Raw genomic sequence first — 14,370 nt, 5'->3', positions numbered from 1 at the left:
TAAATCTTTTCTGAACCTTTTCAAGTTTCACAACATCTTTCCGATAGGAAGAGACCAGAATTGCACACAAGATTCCAACAGTGGCCTAACCAATGTCTTGTACAGCTGCAACATGATCTCCAACTCCTGTACTCAATATTCTGACCAATAAAGGAAAGCATACCAAACGCCTTCTTCACTATCCTATTTATCTGCGACTCCACTTTCAAGGAGCTATAAACCTGCACTCCAAGGTCTCTTTGTTCGGCAATACTCCCAAGGACCTTACCATTAAGTGTATAAGTCCTGCTAAGATGTGCTTTCCCAAAATGCAGCACCTCACATTTATCTAAATTAAACTCCATCTGCCACTTCCCAGCCCATTGGTCCATCTGGTCCAGATCCTGTTGTAATCTGAGGTAACCTTCTTCGCTGTCCACTACACCTCCAGTTTTGGTGTAATCTGCAAACTTACTAACTATACTTCTTATGCTCATTTATGGAAATGACAAAAAGTAGAGGACCCAGCACCGATCCTTGTGGCACTCCAAAAAGTAGAGGACCCAGCACCGATCCTTGTGGCACTCCACTGATTACAGGCCTCCAGTCTGAAAAACAACCCATCTTGGACCCAAAATAGACCATTTGGCCCTTCTAGCCTGCCTTGCCTTTCAATATCATCACATCCCATTAGTGAAGGGGGAATATGGCACAAGTTCCTTGAAAGTGGAGTCACAGTTCGATAGTATAATGTAGGCGGCGTCTGGTATGTTTACCTTTTTTGGTCACTGCATTGAGTATAGCAGTTGGGAGATCACGTTGTGGCTGTACAGGACATTGGTTAGGCCACTTTTGGAATACTGCATTCAATTCTGGTCTCTCTACTGGCAGAAGGATGTTGTGAAACTTGAATTGGTTTAGAAAAAATTTACAAGGATGTTGCCAGTGTTGGAAAGTTTGAGCTATAGGGAGAGGCTGAATAGGCTTGGGCTATTTTCCCTGGAACTTCAGAGGCTGAGCAGGGCTCTTATAGAGGTTTACAAAATCATGAAGGCTATGAAAAAGGAAAAGGTAAATAGACAAGGTAGTTTTTTCCCCCCAGTGTAGGTAAATCCAAATCTCGAGGCCATGGATTTAAATTGAAACGGGGAAAGATTTAAAAGGGACTTATGGGGCAATGTTTTCATACAGAGGGTTGTGCATGTGAGAAATGAGCTGCCAGAGATGGTACAACAACAACATTTAAAAAGGTACATGAATGATGTTTGGAGTGATATGTGCCAAATGCTGGCTAATAGATGAGATCAGTTTAGGATGTCTGGTCGGCATGGAAGCATTGGACCAAAATGTCAGTTTCAGTGCTGTACATTTGTGACTGTTCAAAGGGCTGAGGGAAGAGTGGGCCAGGCTGCACTAACAGACTGAATCTGACAGGGTCTGACAGCTCACCATCAATCTCTTGCTGCTCGTGCTCTGAGCTTTCGTCCAATTGCTGGAGATCAGTCTGCAGAGATACAAGTTGTTCCAGTAGCTTCCTCCTTTTCTTCTGCTCCTTGTCAGACAATGGAGCCTGGGAGTGGAACAGAAACACACTGTGTAAGATTCAATCACCCTACCAACAGGCAACTAGAGCTAAATGCAAACTGTGTCTATCCTGCACATGCTGATCACAATGCAAGACTGAAAACAGATTCATGTTCTCATGATGGGGACAGAGTAGAGACAGCTTCACTATGCATCTAAACTTGTACTGTCCTGCCCTGGGTGGATTTCACGGAGACAACGTAGAGGGGGCTTTCCGTTGTACCTAACCCGTGCTGACCCTGTCCGGGAGCGTTTGATAGTATAAAGGAAACTTTACTCTGGATTGAACCCTGTGCTGTCTCTGCCTGGAATCACACAATAAATTTACTTTTTAAACCGAATAGAAAGACATCCTGATATACCTCTTCCTCTTCACAGCACTTACCTCAGAGCCTTTTACCCACCGGTTCCTAAGCAAACAGTCAAGGAAAGTCTCAACGTCACTGCAAGGAAATCATATGGCTCCTTACTCCACGCCTCCCTCCCTCCCTCTGCAACCTTCTCCGGCCCCTCCACGCCTCCCTCTGCAACCTTCTCCGGCCTCTCCACGCCTCCCAAACCCTGCAGCCTCCTCTGGCCCCTGCATCACTCCCTATCTGAGTGATCTGCGCACCTCAAATTCCAACTTCTCCAGAATCCCCCAATTCCCATCAGTCTACCATTGACAGCATGCCTTCAGTTGCCCACAGCCCCAAACTTTAACAATCTTTCAATTGTTGTTTCTGTCTCATCATCTAAAGACATTTCTGATTGACTTGATTTGCCTGAGTTTCACAATCTCCCCAGTATGACCATTATAACCCAGAGCATGGTCTCCCAGCATAAATTACTGCCAACAGCTTAAAGGATACCATTCCAGGTTCCCCTTGATCTCTCTCACTACCCTGTAAGAGAGAAATGGATGAAGTGAGCCAGGCAATCACTGGAGGTTTAACTGTAACTAAACATGTGTGACAACAGGCATCAGCCACCCGGCGATTCGGCCAGTTTAATAGGCCGCATTCTGAGGGGATCAGGGCTGAGGGAGCGCCACGTTCTCAGGGGCTCAGGGCCAAGGAAGCGCCTCCTCTTGAACAATTCCTTGAAGCATTGTCCCTTCTCGAAGCATTACACTGTCTCCAAGCTCAGGTCAACTCCATAATTATCAGAGCAACTGTGTTGAGGAAAAGCAGTGAGGGACTTCCTCCTGGTGTCCAATTTTCATCCCATCAGCAACATTAAAATTAACACAATCTGGTAATTATTTACTGGAATTTGAGGGAGCTTGCTGTGTCCAGACTTCAGACAAACTTCCTTCAGCAACAACTATGTTTGGGCAATGGTTTGTAACCCTCTATGGGTAAGTCACAAGACGGTGAATGCCTCTTCTCCAAGTCTCAAATATCAGCCTTGCTTGAACATGACATCCTGGGAAACCACCAGTTTCTCTGGCCTACGCCTTGACAAGCTACCAACACGACAGCAGTGTGCAGTCACTTACTCTTTCCGCTTGACGTAGCAAGTGACATATTCCCAGATGTCTTGACACTGACCAGTACAGAGACTGGAAGAAAAAACACAAAACAGAAAATGAACAAATAAGGAGAATTTCACTCTGAAGATTTGCAAAAAAAAAATTGTCATTTATACATATCTGTGAAACACACATCTTCTTCAGACTCAAAATATAGAAGAGGAAAGTTGCTGAAGAAGACATGTTATCAAGTTTACAAACTGGAGAAACTCAGCAGGTCTGGCAGACCTATGAAGAGAAAGCAGAGTTAACACTTTGAATCCTAAGGTGCTTCTTCAAACTGAGAATGGACAGAACAGTCTGGAAGGGTCACTGCACCCGAGACTATGCTTTCTCTCTACGAATACTGGCACACCTGCTGAGTCTGTCCAGCAATTTCTGTTTTGTTTCAGATCTCCACACCCAACGTTCTCAGTTTTATCAATGTCATCAACGTTTCTCATCACGACCAACACAAAATTATAAACTTCGAACACAGATATAAAAGGGACCCAAAGGGCAATCTTTCACGCAGAGTGTGATGTGTGTATGGAATGAGCTGCCAGAGGAAGTGGGGAAAGCTGGTATGGGCCAAGTGCTGGTAAACGGAACTATATGAGGTTAGGCTATCCGGTCAGCATGAATGAGTTGGACCGAAGGGTCAGTTTGTGTGCTGCAAATCTCTATGACTCTATGACCTGCAACATTTTATACCCTGGCCTTCGAAATTTGCTGTTTTTGGGAATGCCTTGACAAGTACACAATGTAAATCTTCAGTAAAACATCTCTTTTCAGAAAGGCAAAACGCCACAAAATAGCTGCAGTCCTGAATTTAGCCCTCAACTCAAATTACCTCCACCACTCCCTGTGGGCATAAGTTTCACATTCTCCCTCACTGTCTGGAGGAATATGTTTCTCCTGAATTTTCCATTGGATTTATTAGGGACTGTCTTCTATCACTGCTATCTAGCTCTGGTCTCCTACCAATAAGTCAAAACACCTTCTCCACATCCAAATGATTGCCTAATTTTACGACTTGGATCAGGCCACCACTCAGCCTCCTTTTTTTGTAGAGAACGCAGCCCACGGTCTGTCCTGTTCTTTCCTGATCATCAGCACATTTTGGTACTAGCATCACAGGCAAACATTGGGCAGGACTGCACAGTCAGTCAAGACACAGTGGCATCTCAGGGGTATGCGTTGGTTCAACGATATACACTCTCCTTACTTTCGGAATCCAGTGTCAGTGGGCATGTTCTGATCGGGGACTCCCATCGCGACTGCCCATTCCTTCAGCTTCATGCCCATGTCCTCCATGACCTGGGAAATAAAGCAGATTGTTTGAGCAAAAAAATCTTCAGCAGAATCAATCATTTGCAAGCAATGCACAGATGCCACAGCTCTTTTTTTACCTTATGTCATACTTGACACATTCCTAGCCCTAGCACTGTAACACTGTCAACATCCCAAGGCAGCTGAACTTGCTGGGATTTACTCCAATGTCTGTAACCCTATCCTCCCAGCTCTCTTCCTTATCATTCATACTCTTTCTCCCTACTTATTCCTCCTTTGCTCATTGCCCCCACCCACAATACCATTCTCTCTCCCAACGCGCCTCCCGCGCACGCGCAGACCTCCGGCCGGCGGCCGGTCCCAGCCCCGCGCCTGCGCACCTTTCAGATTTTCAAATCCCGGTTCAGAGTAACGGGACAAAGAAAAACCCGCCAAGAGAAGGAGCACGTGACCGAAGCATCAACTGAGCAGCTCAAGGTGTTCCAGACATGAATAAAAATCATATTGCCATCTTTCAATAATAGTCCCTGCAATAAAATCACCATCTTTCAATAATAGCCCCTTCAATAATCATCTCTCTTCAATAATAGCCCATTCAATAATTATCATACCCCTTCAATAATAACACTTTCAATAAAATCACCATCTTTCAATAATAGCCCCTTCAATAATCATCTCTCTTCAATAATAGCCCATTCAATAATTATCATACCCCTTCAATAATAACACTTTCAATAATATCACCATCCTTCAATAATATCATTGGCCTTCAATAATAACACCTTCAGTAATTATCATCTCTCCTCAATTACAGAAGCATGAGGGAGGAGCTGGGTAGAATTGACTGACAGGAAAGACCATGAAACAGCAATGGCAGGAGTTTCTGGGAGTAATCCAGGAGACACAGCAGAGATTCAACCCAAGGAAATAGAAGCATGGTACAGGGAGGATAAGGCAACCGTGGCTGACTAGGGAAGTCAGGAAAAGCAAAAGAGAAAAAATATAGTGTGGCAAAGGACAGCCGGAAACCAGAGGATTGGGAAGCTTACCAAGGCAACAGACGGCAACAAAAAAAATACAAATAAGGAGGGAGAAGATTAAATATGAGAGTAAGCTAGCCAGTAATATAAAGGAAGACTGTCAGAGTTTAAATATACAACGGGGAAAAGAGAGGCAAAATGGACATTGGGCCTTTGGAAAATGATGTTTAGAAAGACAGAATTGGGAAACAAGGAATGGCTAAGGAACTGAATAACTACTTTGCATCAGTCTTCACAGTGGAAGACATGAGTAATATCCAAAAAAATTCAAATGTGAGAGGGCAGAGCTGAGTATGGTGGCTATCACCAAGGAGAATGTGCTTAAAAAAAACTAAATGGCCTGAAGATGGATAAATCACCTGTACCAGATGGACTACGCCCCAGAGTTCTAAGGAAGACAGCTGAAGAGATATTGGAGGCATTAGTGGTGATCTTTCAGGAAACGCTAGAATCAGGAAAGATCCTAGAAGACTGGAAAATTGCTAATGTGACACCCCTGTTTAAAAAGAGAGTTAGGCAAAAATGGAAAATTACAGACTGATTAACCTAACTCGGTCATGGGTAAGATCCTGGAATCCATTGTGAAGGATAAGATTTCTGAATACCTGGAAGTGCATGGTAAAATTGGGCAAAGTCAGCATGGTTTCATCAAGGGGAGGTCATACGTGACAAATCAGCTAGAATTCTTTGAGGAAGTAACGGACCAGATTAGACTAAGGATGTTATCTACCTGGACTTCAAAAAAGCCTTTGACAAGGTGCCATACAGGAGGCTGCTGAGTAAGATAAGGGCCCCTGATGTTAGAGGCAAGATGCTAGTATGGATAGACGTCTGACTGTCTGGCAGAAAGCAGAGACTGGGATAAAAGGGTTTTTCTCAGGATGGCAGCTCAGTGTTTGGACCACAACTTTTCACTTTATATATTAACGATCTAGATGAAGGAACTGAGGGAATTCTGGCTTATTTTGCAGGTGATACAAAGATAGGTAGAGGGACAGGTAGAAAGTGAAGACTGCAGATGCTGGAGATCAGAGTCAAAACGTGTAGCGCTAGAGAAGCACATCAGGTCAGGCAGTACCCGAGGAGCAGGAGAGTCAGCACTTCAGGCGTAAGCCCTTCATTAGGAATGTGAGGGTGGCCCAAGGGGTCTGGGAGATAAATGGGAGGTGGGAGGACTGGGGGGAAAGGTCGCTTAGAAGGCAATAGGTAGATGAAGGTGGGGGGTGATGGTGATAGATTGGAGCAGAGGGTGGAGTGGATAGGTGGGAAGGATGATGGATAGGTAGGACAGTTCAAGAGAGCTGAGTTGGAGGGTTGGATCTGGGATAAGGTGGGGGAAGGACTGATGAGGAAACTGGTGAAATAGACATTGATGCAGTGTGCTTGGTGGGTCCCAAGGTGGAAGATGAGGTATTCCTCCTCCAGGTAGCATTGAGGAGGCAGAGAGGCTGCAGAAGGATTTGGACAGGTTGGGAGAGTGGGCAAAAAAATTGCAGATGGGAAAGTGTGAGGTCATGCTCTTTGGTAGGATGAATAGAGGCATGGACTATTTTCTAAACGTGGAGAAAATTTAGAAGTGTGAAGTGCAAAGAGACTTGGGAGTTTTAGTCCAGGCTTCTTTCAAGGTAAACTTGCAGGTTGAGAGAGAAAGTGAGGACTACAGATGCTGGAGTGTCAGAGTCGAAAATGGTGGTGTTGGAAAAGCACAGCAGGTCAGGCAGCATCCAAAGAGCAGGAGAGTTGACGAAGAAGGGCTTATGCCCGAAATATTGACTCTCCTGCTCCCTGGAAGCTGCCTGACCTGCTGTGCCAGTGCCACCCTTTTCAAAACATGCAAGTTGAGTTAATAGTTAGGAAGGCGAATGCAATGATGGCATTTATTTTGACTGGACTTGAACATAAAAGCAGGGATGTACTTCTGAGGGTTCATAAGGCTCTGGTCAGACCACATTTGGAGTATTGTGCACAGTTTTGCGCCCCATACCTCAGGAAGAATGTATTGGCCCTGGAGCGTATTCAGAGGAGGTTCACGAGAATGGAAGTAGAAGTGAAAAGCTTAACATATGAGGAACATTTGAGGACTCTGGATCGAAACTGAATAGAGTTTAGAAGGATAACAGAGGGATCTAATTGAAACTTACAGAATACTGAACGGCCTGGACAGAGTGGATATTGGGAAAATGTTTCCATTGGTAGGAGATGAGGACATGAGGACAGAGACTTGGAGTAAAGGGATGACTTGTTAGAACGGAGATAAGGAGAAACTTCTTCAGCCAGAGAGTGGTGAATCGATGGAATTCATTGCCATAGAAGACTATGGCGGACAGGACATTGCATATATTTAAGACTGAGATAGATAGGTTCTTGATTATCATGGGGATACGGGTTATGGAGAGAAAGCAGGAGAATGGGGGGGTTGAGAAACTTGTCAGCCATGACCGAACAGCAGAGTAGACTGAATGGCCTAATTTCTTCAACTATGTCTTATGCTTCTTCAATATTAGCACCTTCAGTAATATCATCATTCTTCAATAATAACATCCTCAATAATATCATTGTACTTCAATAACGAACCCCTCAATAATATCATTGTCCTTCATTAATAACACCTTCAATAACATGGAAGATGTCATCAAGAGTGGTATCAAGCAGCATCTCCTCAGCAATAACCTACTCAGTGACACCCAGTTTGTGTTCTGCCAGAGCCGCTCAGCTCCTGACCTCATTACAGCCTCAGTTCAAATATGAACAAGCGAGCTGAATTCCTGAGGTGAGGTCAAAGTGTCAGCCCTTGACATCAAGTCTGCATTTGACCAAGTGTAGCAACAAGAGCTACTAGCAAAACTAGAATCAATGGGTATAACGGGGCAAACTTTCTGCTGGTTGGATTCATACCTGACACATTGGAAGGTAGATGCAGTTGTTGGAGGTGAGTCATCGTGAATCTCGGACATCTCTGCAGGTGTTCCTTAGGGTAGTGTCCCAGGCCCAACCAACTTCAGCTACTGCACCAATGACCGTCCCTTCATCATAAGGTCAAAAGTGAGGTTGTTCATCGATGATTGCACAATGTTCATTTTTGAAGACTCAGGTATCGAAGTAGTCCATGTTCAAATGCAACAAGATCTGGATATATTCAGGCTTGGGCTGACCAAGGGCAAGTGATCATTCACACCACACAAATGTCAGGCTATGACCACCACCAATAGGAGACAATCTAACTACAGTTCCTTGATATTCAATGGTATTACCATCATTGTATCCCCACAATCAACATCCTGAGGTTATCATGTTCAACCGGACTCACCAAATAAACATGGTGGCTACAAGAGCAGGTCACAAGCTATGAATACTACAACAAGTAGCTCACGTCCTGACTCCCCAAAGCCTTCCACCATGTCAGAAGTGTGACTGAATACTCCCCACTTGCCTGAATGGGTGCAACTCCAAAGATACTCAAGAAACTTGACACCAACCAGGACATCACAGTATACCTGATTGGCATCACATCCAAAAGCATCCACTCCATCCACCATTGACAGTCAGTAGCAGCAGTGTGTACAATCTACAAGATGCACTGCAGAAATTCACCAAAGATCCTCAGTCAGCACCCTTCCAAACCCGTGACCACTTCCATCAAGGAGGACAAGAGCAGCAGATACATGGGAACACCACCACTTTCAAGCCACTCACCACCCTGATTTGGATATATATTCCAATCCTTCACTGTTGCTGGGCCAAAATTCTGGAATTCCCTTCCTATTTTGGCATTGTGGGTCAACCCACAACAGGTGGACTGCAGTGGTTTAAGGAGGCAGGTCACCACCATCTTCTCAAGAGCCACTAGGGAGGGGCAATAAATGCTGGCCAGTCAGCAATGCCTAAATCCCTTCAATAATAACCCCCACAATATCCTTTATTAATTAGCTGTTCAATAATACCGCTATCAATAATAACCACTTCAATTTTTTTCATTATCTTTCAATAATAAACAACTCAATATCATTCCCTCAAATTATAACCACTAGTTATAACCCCTTCAATATCGTTATCCTTCCATAGTAACTCCTTCAACAATATCATTATACCTTCAATAATATCCTCATCTGTAATAACCACTTCAGTAATATCATCCTTTAACAATAATCCCTTCAATAATATCATCATCCCTGCATGATTAGCCCCTTCAATAATTTTATTATGGGGACGTGATGGCCTAATGGTATTATCTCTGAACTGATCCAGAAACTGAGCTAATGTTCTGGGGAGCTGAAAATGTGTTGCTGGAAAAGCGCAGCAGGTCAGGCAGCATCCAAGGAACAGGAGAATCAACGTTTCGGGCATAAGCCCTTCTTCAGGAATGTTCTGGGGACACAGGTTCAAAACAGTCAAGGCAGATAGTGAAATTTGAATTCAATAAAAAATATTTGGAATTAAGGATCTACTGATGAACATGAAACCATTGTCAATTGCCAGATAAACCGGCTCACTAATGCCCTTCACAGAAGGAAATCTGTCACTCACCCGGCCTGGCCTATATATGACTCCAAATTCATTGCAATGTGGTTGACACTCAACTGTCCTCTGAAATCGCCCAGCAACCCATTCAGTTGTATCAGTTGCAACAAATTCTCAACAAAGAAATGAAACCAGACAGATCGCCTGGCATCGACCTTGGCATCAGAAAAGACAATGGCTGAAACAACCCCATTGACCTTGCAAAGTCTTCCTTACAAACATCTGAAGGGCAGTGCCAGAATTGAAAAGCTATCTCACAGACTAGTGAAGCAATGGCCTCATATATCCATACCATAAATACAATGTCCCAGACATCACCAACCCAATCCCTGGATATCCAGAACAGACCCAGCAGAGGTGGTGGCACACAGTCAGACAGAGTTGCCTTGGAAGTCCTCAACTTTGACTCAAGGCCCCTTAAATCTCGTGGCTTCAGGTTAAACATGAGCAAGGAAACCTCCTGCTGATTACAATGTACCATCCTCCCTCAGCTGATGAATCTACACCTCCATGTTGAAAACCACTTCGGAGGAAGCACTGAGGGTGGCAAAAGCACAAATGTATTCTGGATGAAGAATTTGAATGTCCACCATCAAGAGTGGCTTGGCAGCAGCATTACTAATGGACCTGGTGGCTTCCTAAAGGACATAGCTGCTAGACTAGGTCTGTGGCAGACGGTAAGGGAACCATCAAGAGGGAAAAGCATACTTGACATCATCCTCACTCACCTGCCAGCTGCAGATGCAGCAGTCCATGACAGTACTGCTAAGGCTGACCACTGCACAGTCTTTGTGGAAACCGAGTCTTGCCTTCACATTCTGGCAACTCAGGATTGGGCATTCATGAGCTGCTGTATGCTATCAACAGCAGCAGAATGGTACTCCAGCACATTATGCAAAAAAAAAAGGTCTGAATGGCCTAAATCTACTCCTATATCTTATGAACTAATATCCATCAACCATCACAATCTGCAACCTCATGGTCTTAACTATGTCCCATTCAACCATTACCACCAAGCCAGGGTATTGCCCTGGTTCCGTGGAGAATGAAGGAGGGCATACCAAAGGCTGCACCAGGCAAATCTAAAAAAGAAGTGTCAACGAGGTAAAGCTACCAAACAGGACTATCCAACAGCATAAAGGCAATCCCACAGTCAATGGATCAGAACACATCCAGTCATGAATGGTGGTGGACAATTAAACAGCTCACTAGAGGAGGAAGTTCCACAAATATCCCCATTTATGGAAGAGTCCAATACATCAGTGCAAAATATAAAGCTTAAGCACTCACAAAAATCTTCAGCCAGAACTGATGAGCTGTTTATGCATTCATGGGATTTGAGCGTCATTAGCCAAGTCAGCATTTATTATCCATTCTGAATTGTTCAGAGGACAATTAAGTGTCAGCTACGTTGCTGAGAGTCTGGAATCACATGTTAAGAGTTGCTAGATCAGTTAAGGACAGCAATTTCCTCCTCTAAAGGACATTAATGAACCAGTGAGGAGAAAGTGAGGTCTGCAGATGCTGGAGATCAGAGCTGAAAATGTGTTGCTGGAAAAGCGCAGCAGGTCAGTCAGCATCCAGGGAACAGGAGAATCGACGTTTCGGGCATAAGCCCTTCTTCAGGAATGAACCAGTGGTCCCCAGTGGATGCCAGTCTTCACCTCATTCCATTCACTCCACGTGATATCAAGAAACAGTTGGAGGCGCTAGAAACTGCAAGGTTTATGGGCCTTGACAACATTCAAGCAATAGTGCTGAAGATTTGTGTTTGAGAACTTGCTACTCTCCTCGCCAAGCTGTTCCAATACAGCTGCAACACTGGCATCTACTGGATAATGTAGAAAATTGGCCAGGTATATGCTGCTCCATCAGTCTACTCTTGGTCATCAGTAAAACCATGCACAGTCCCATCAACAGTGGTATCACGCAGCACCTGCTCGGTGACGCCCAGTTTAGGTTCTGCCAGGGCCACTCAGCTCCTGACTTCATTACAGGCTCGGTTCAAACATGGATAGAAGGGCTGAATTCCCGAGGTGAGATGAGAGTGATAGCGCTTGATTAAGGTTGCATTCGCCTGAGTGTGGTGTCAAGGGGCCCTAGCAAAACTGCAATAAATGGGCATCAGGGGCAATCTCTTGGCTGGTTGGAGTCATACCTGGCACATGGAAAATGGTTGTTGGTTGTTGGAGGTCAGTCATTGCAGCTCCAGGACATCTCTGCAGAAATTCCTTAGAATAATGTCCTAGGCCTGACCATCTTCAACTGCTCCATCAGTGACCTTCCCTCCTTCATAAGGTGAGAAGTGGGGATGTTCACCAGTGACTGCACACAATGTTAAGCACCACTCATAAACCCTCAAATACTGAAGCAGTTCATGTGCAAATGCAACATGACTGGACAATATCCAGGCTTGGGCTGACAAGTGGAAAGTAACGTTCACAACACACAAATGACAGGCAATAACTATCTCCAATAAGAAACAATCTAACCACCACTTTAGACATTCAATGGCGTTATCATCACTGAATCTCCTGCTGTCAATATTCTTGGGGTTACCATTGATCAGATATTCAATTGGAGTTGTCACATGAACACACTGGCTACAAGAGCAGGTCACAACCAGGAATACTGTAACAATTAACTCACCTCCTGACTCCTTAAAGCCTATCTACCTTCTACAAGACATAAGTCAGGAATATTATGGAATACTCCCCACTTGCCTGGATGGGCACTGCTCTGCCAATGCTCAAGAATCTTGACACCATCCAGGACAAAGCAACCTGCTTGATTGGCATTATATCCACAAGCATCCAATCCCAGTAGTATGTACTATCTCCAAGATACACTGCAAAAATTCACCAAGACTCCTTAATAAGCACTTTCCAAGCCACCCAACATCCTGGGTTGGATATATATCGCTGTTCCTTTAGAATTGCTGGGGAAAAACACTATTTTAATTCCCTCTCCCAGGGAATTGTTGGTCAACCTATAGCATGTTGATTGCAGTAAATCAAGAAGGCAGCACACCAATAAATGCTGACGAGACCGCAACATCTACATCCCACACAGGAATAAAACAAAACCATCATTCCTTTATTAGTAATTTCTTAATAGTATCATCATTCTTTAATAATAACCCCTTCAATAACATCATCATCACTTCAACAACTCCTTCAGTAATATCATCTCATTTCTATCATATCATCACCACTTCAATAATAAACCCTTCAATATCATCATCACTCCTTCAATCATATCCACTTCACAAACTCAGCCATTCAATGATATTTTCAACCATTCATTTAGAACTCATTTAATAACATCTTCAGCACACAACTTCGTAAGGGATATGTGGGCCAATGCTGACCAGTCCATTCCCATTTTTTTTCTATTTCTTCTCTATTGTGGACCGTTTACTCCTGGAATGAGGGAGGTATTATGTGAGATGTTAGTGATTGGCACAGCTGTTCACCTTGGTGTTGGTGGGAGAAATGGCAGAGAAGTGTTTGTGTGGGAGTGAATAAGCAGTGCAGAAGGCGTACACGGTTAGTCATGCAGAGGGTTTAGGTGGATGAAAGTGAAGAAAGAAAGATGTTGCATGCAAAATTGGGAGGGCTAGAGCATGAGCCTTGATGGCAGGTGGGTAGATGGGTAGATGGCTGAGACGGAATAGTGAGACTTAACAGATGGTGAGACTCCCTGGCAGAATGAAGCAGGTCATTGACCTCATTCCTACTTTGCTGGGCATTCCTCCAGATGGCTGAGATGGCACTGACTCAGGTGGTGATCGTGGTCAGACTGGCATGGTCTGGTACGGTGGTGTCCTCTGGGGATGACGTGGAAGTGCCGGTTTTGAACTGGGGTGGACAAAGTTAAAAATAACACAACACCAGGTAAGAGTCCAACAGGTTTATTTGAAAGCACTATTTTTGGAGCGCTGCTCCTTCATCAGGTGGTTGTGGAGCAGAATTATAAGATACAGAATGTGCACCATTTTTTCCCTTGGTGCCACATCTGAGGAACATGTCAGCTACTGTAGTCAGCAGTTCCAAACTGATGGTGCCTGATTGGGAGCATAATGGGCAGTTAAGGATTGCATCAGTGACAGTGATCCCAGGCTATTCCAGGGAATCTGGCAAGTGATGTGTTGTTCCAGTGACTGGTTGAAGTAGACTGGAATCAGATGAGAAGGGCACATTGGGGCAGGATAAATAGTTATAGGGTGACAGAGTCATACAACATGGAAGCAGATCCTTCATCCGCATTGACCAGACAATTGAGGGTTTGGGTAAGAAAAAGAAGGAAGCATATGTCAGGTACAGACAGGATAGATCAAGTGAATCCTTAGAAGAGTATAAAGGAAGTAGGAGTATACTTAAGAGGGAAATCAGGAGGGCAAAACGGGGACATGAGATAGCTTTGGCAAATAGAATTAAGGAGAATCCTAAGGGTTTTTACAAA

At 44.3% G+C, this 14,370-nt stretch overlaps 1 protein-coding gene across 1 annotated transcript in view; it reads right to left on the bottom strand.

The window, feature by feature from the left end:
- The window catches only part of haus5 (HAUS augmin-like complex, subunit 5), a 26,105-nt gene extending 21,478 nt beyond the window's left edge, over positions 1 to 4,627 (bottom strand). Inside the window, exons 1-6 of the mRNA XM_043683247.1 lie at positions 4,468 to 4,627; positions 4,284 to 4,375; positions 3,044 to 3,106; positions 2,415 to 2,447; positions 1,949 to 1,973; positions 1,429 to 1,549 (exon numbers count right to left, since the gene is read on the bottom strand). Of these exons, the coding sequence (XP_043539182.1) occupies positions 1,429 to 1,549; positions 1,949 to 1,973; positions 2,415 to 2,447; positions 3,044 to 3,106; positions 4,284 to 4,372 (331 nt within the window). The 5' untranslated portion in view covers positions 4,373 to 4,375; positions 4,468 to 4,627. The remainder of the gene's footprint in view (positions 1 to 1,428; positions 1,550 to 1,948; positions 1,974 to 2,414; positions 2,448 to 3,043; positions 3,107 to 4,283; positions 4,376 to 4,467) is intronic.
- Between the last annotated feature and the right edge of the window lie 9,743 nt (positions 4,628 to 14,370).

This window comes from Chiloscyllium plagiosum, chromosome 47 (assembly GCF_004010195.1).
Source record: "Chiloscyllium plagiosum isolate BGI_BamShark_2017 chromosome 47, ASM401019v2, whole genome shotgun sequence".
Taxonomy (NCBI): Eukaryota; Metazoa; Chordata; class Chondrichthyes; order Orectolobiformes; family Hemiscylliidae; genus Chiloscyllium; species Chiloscyllium plagiosum.
This window is presented reverse-complemented; position numbering and strand designations above follow the sequence as displayed.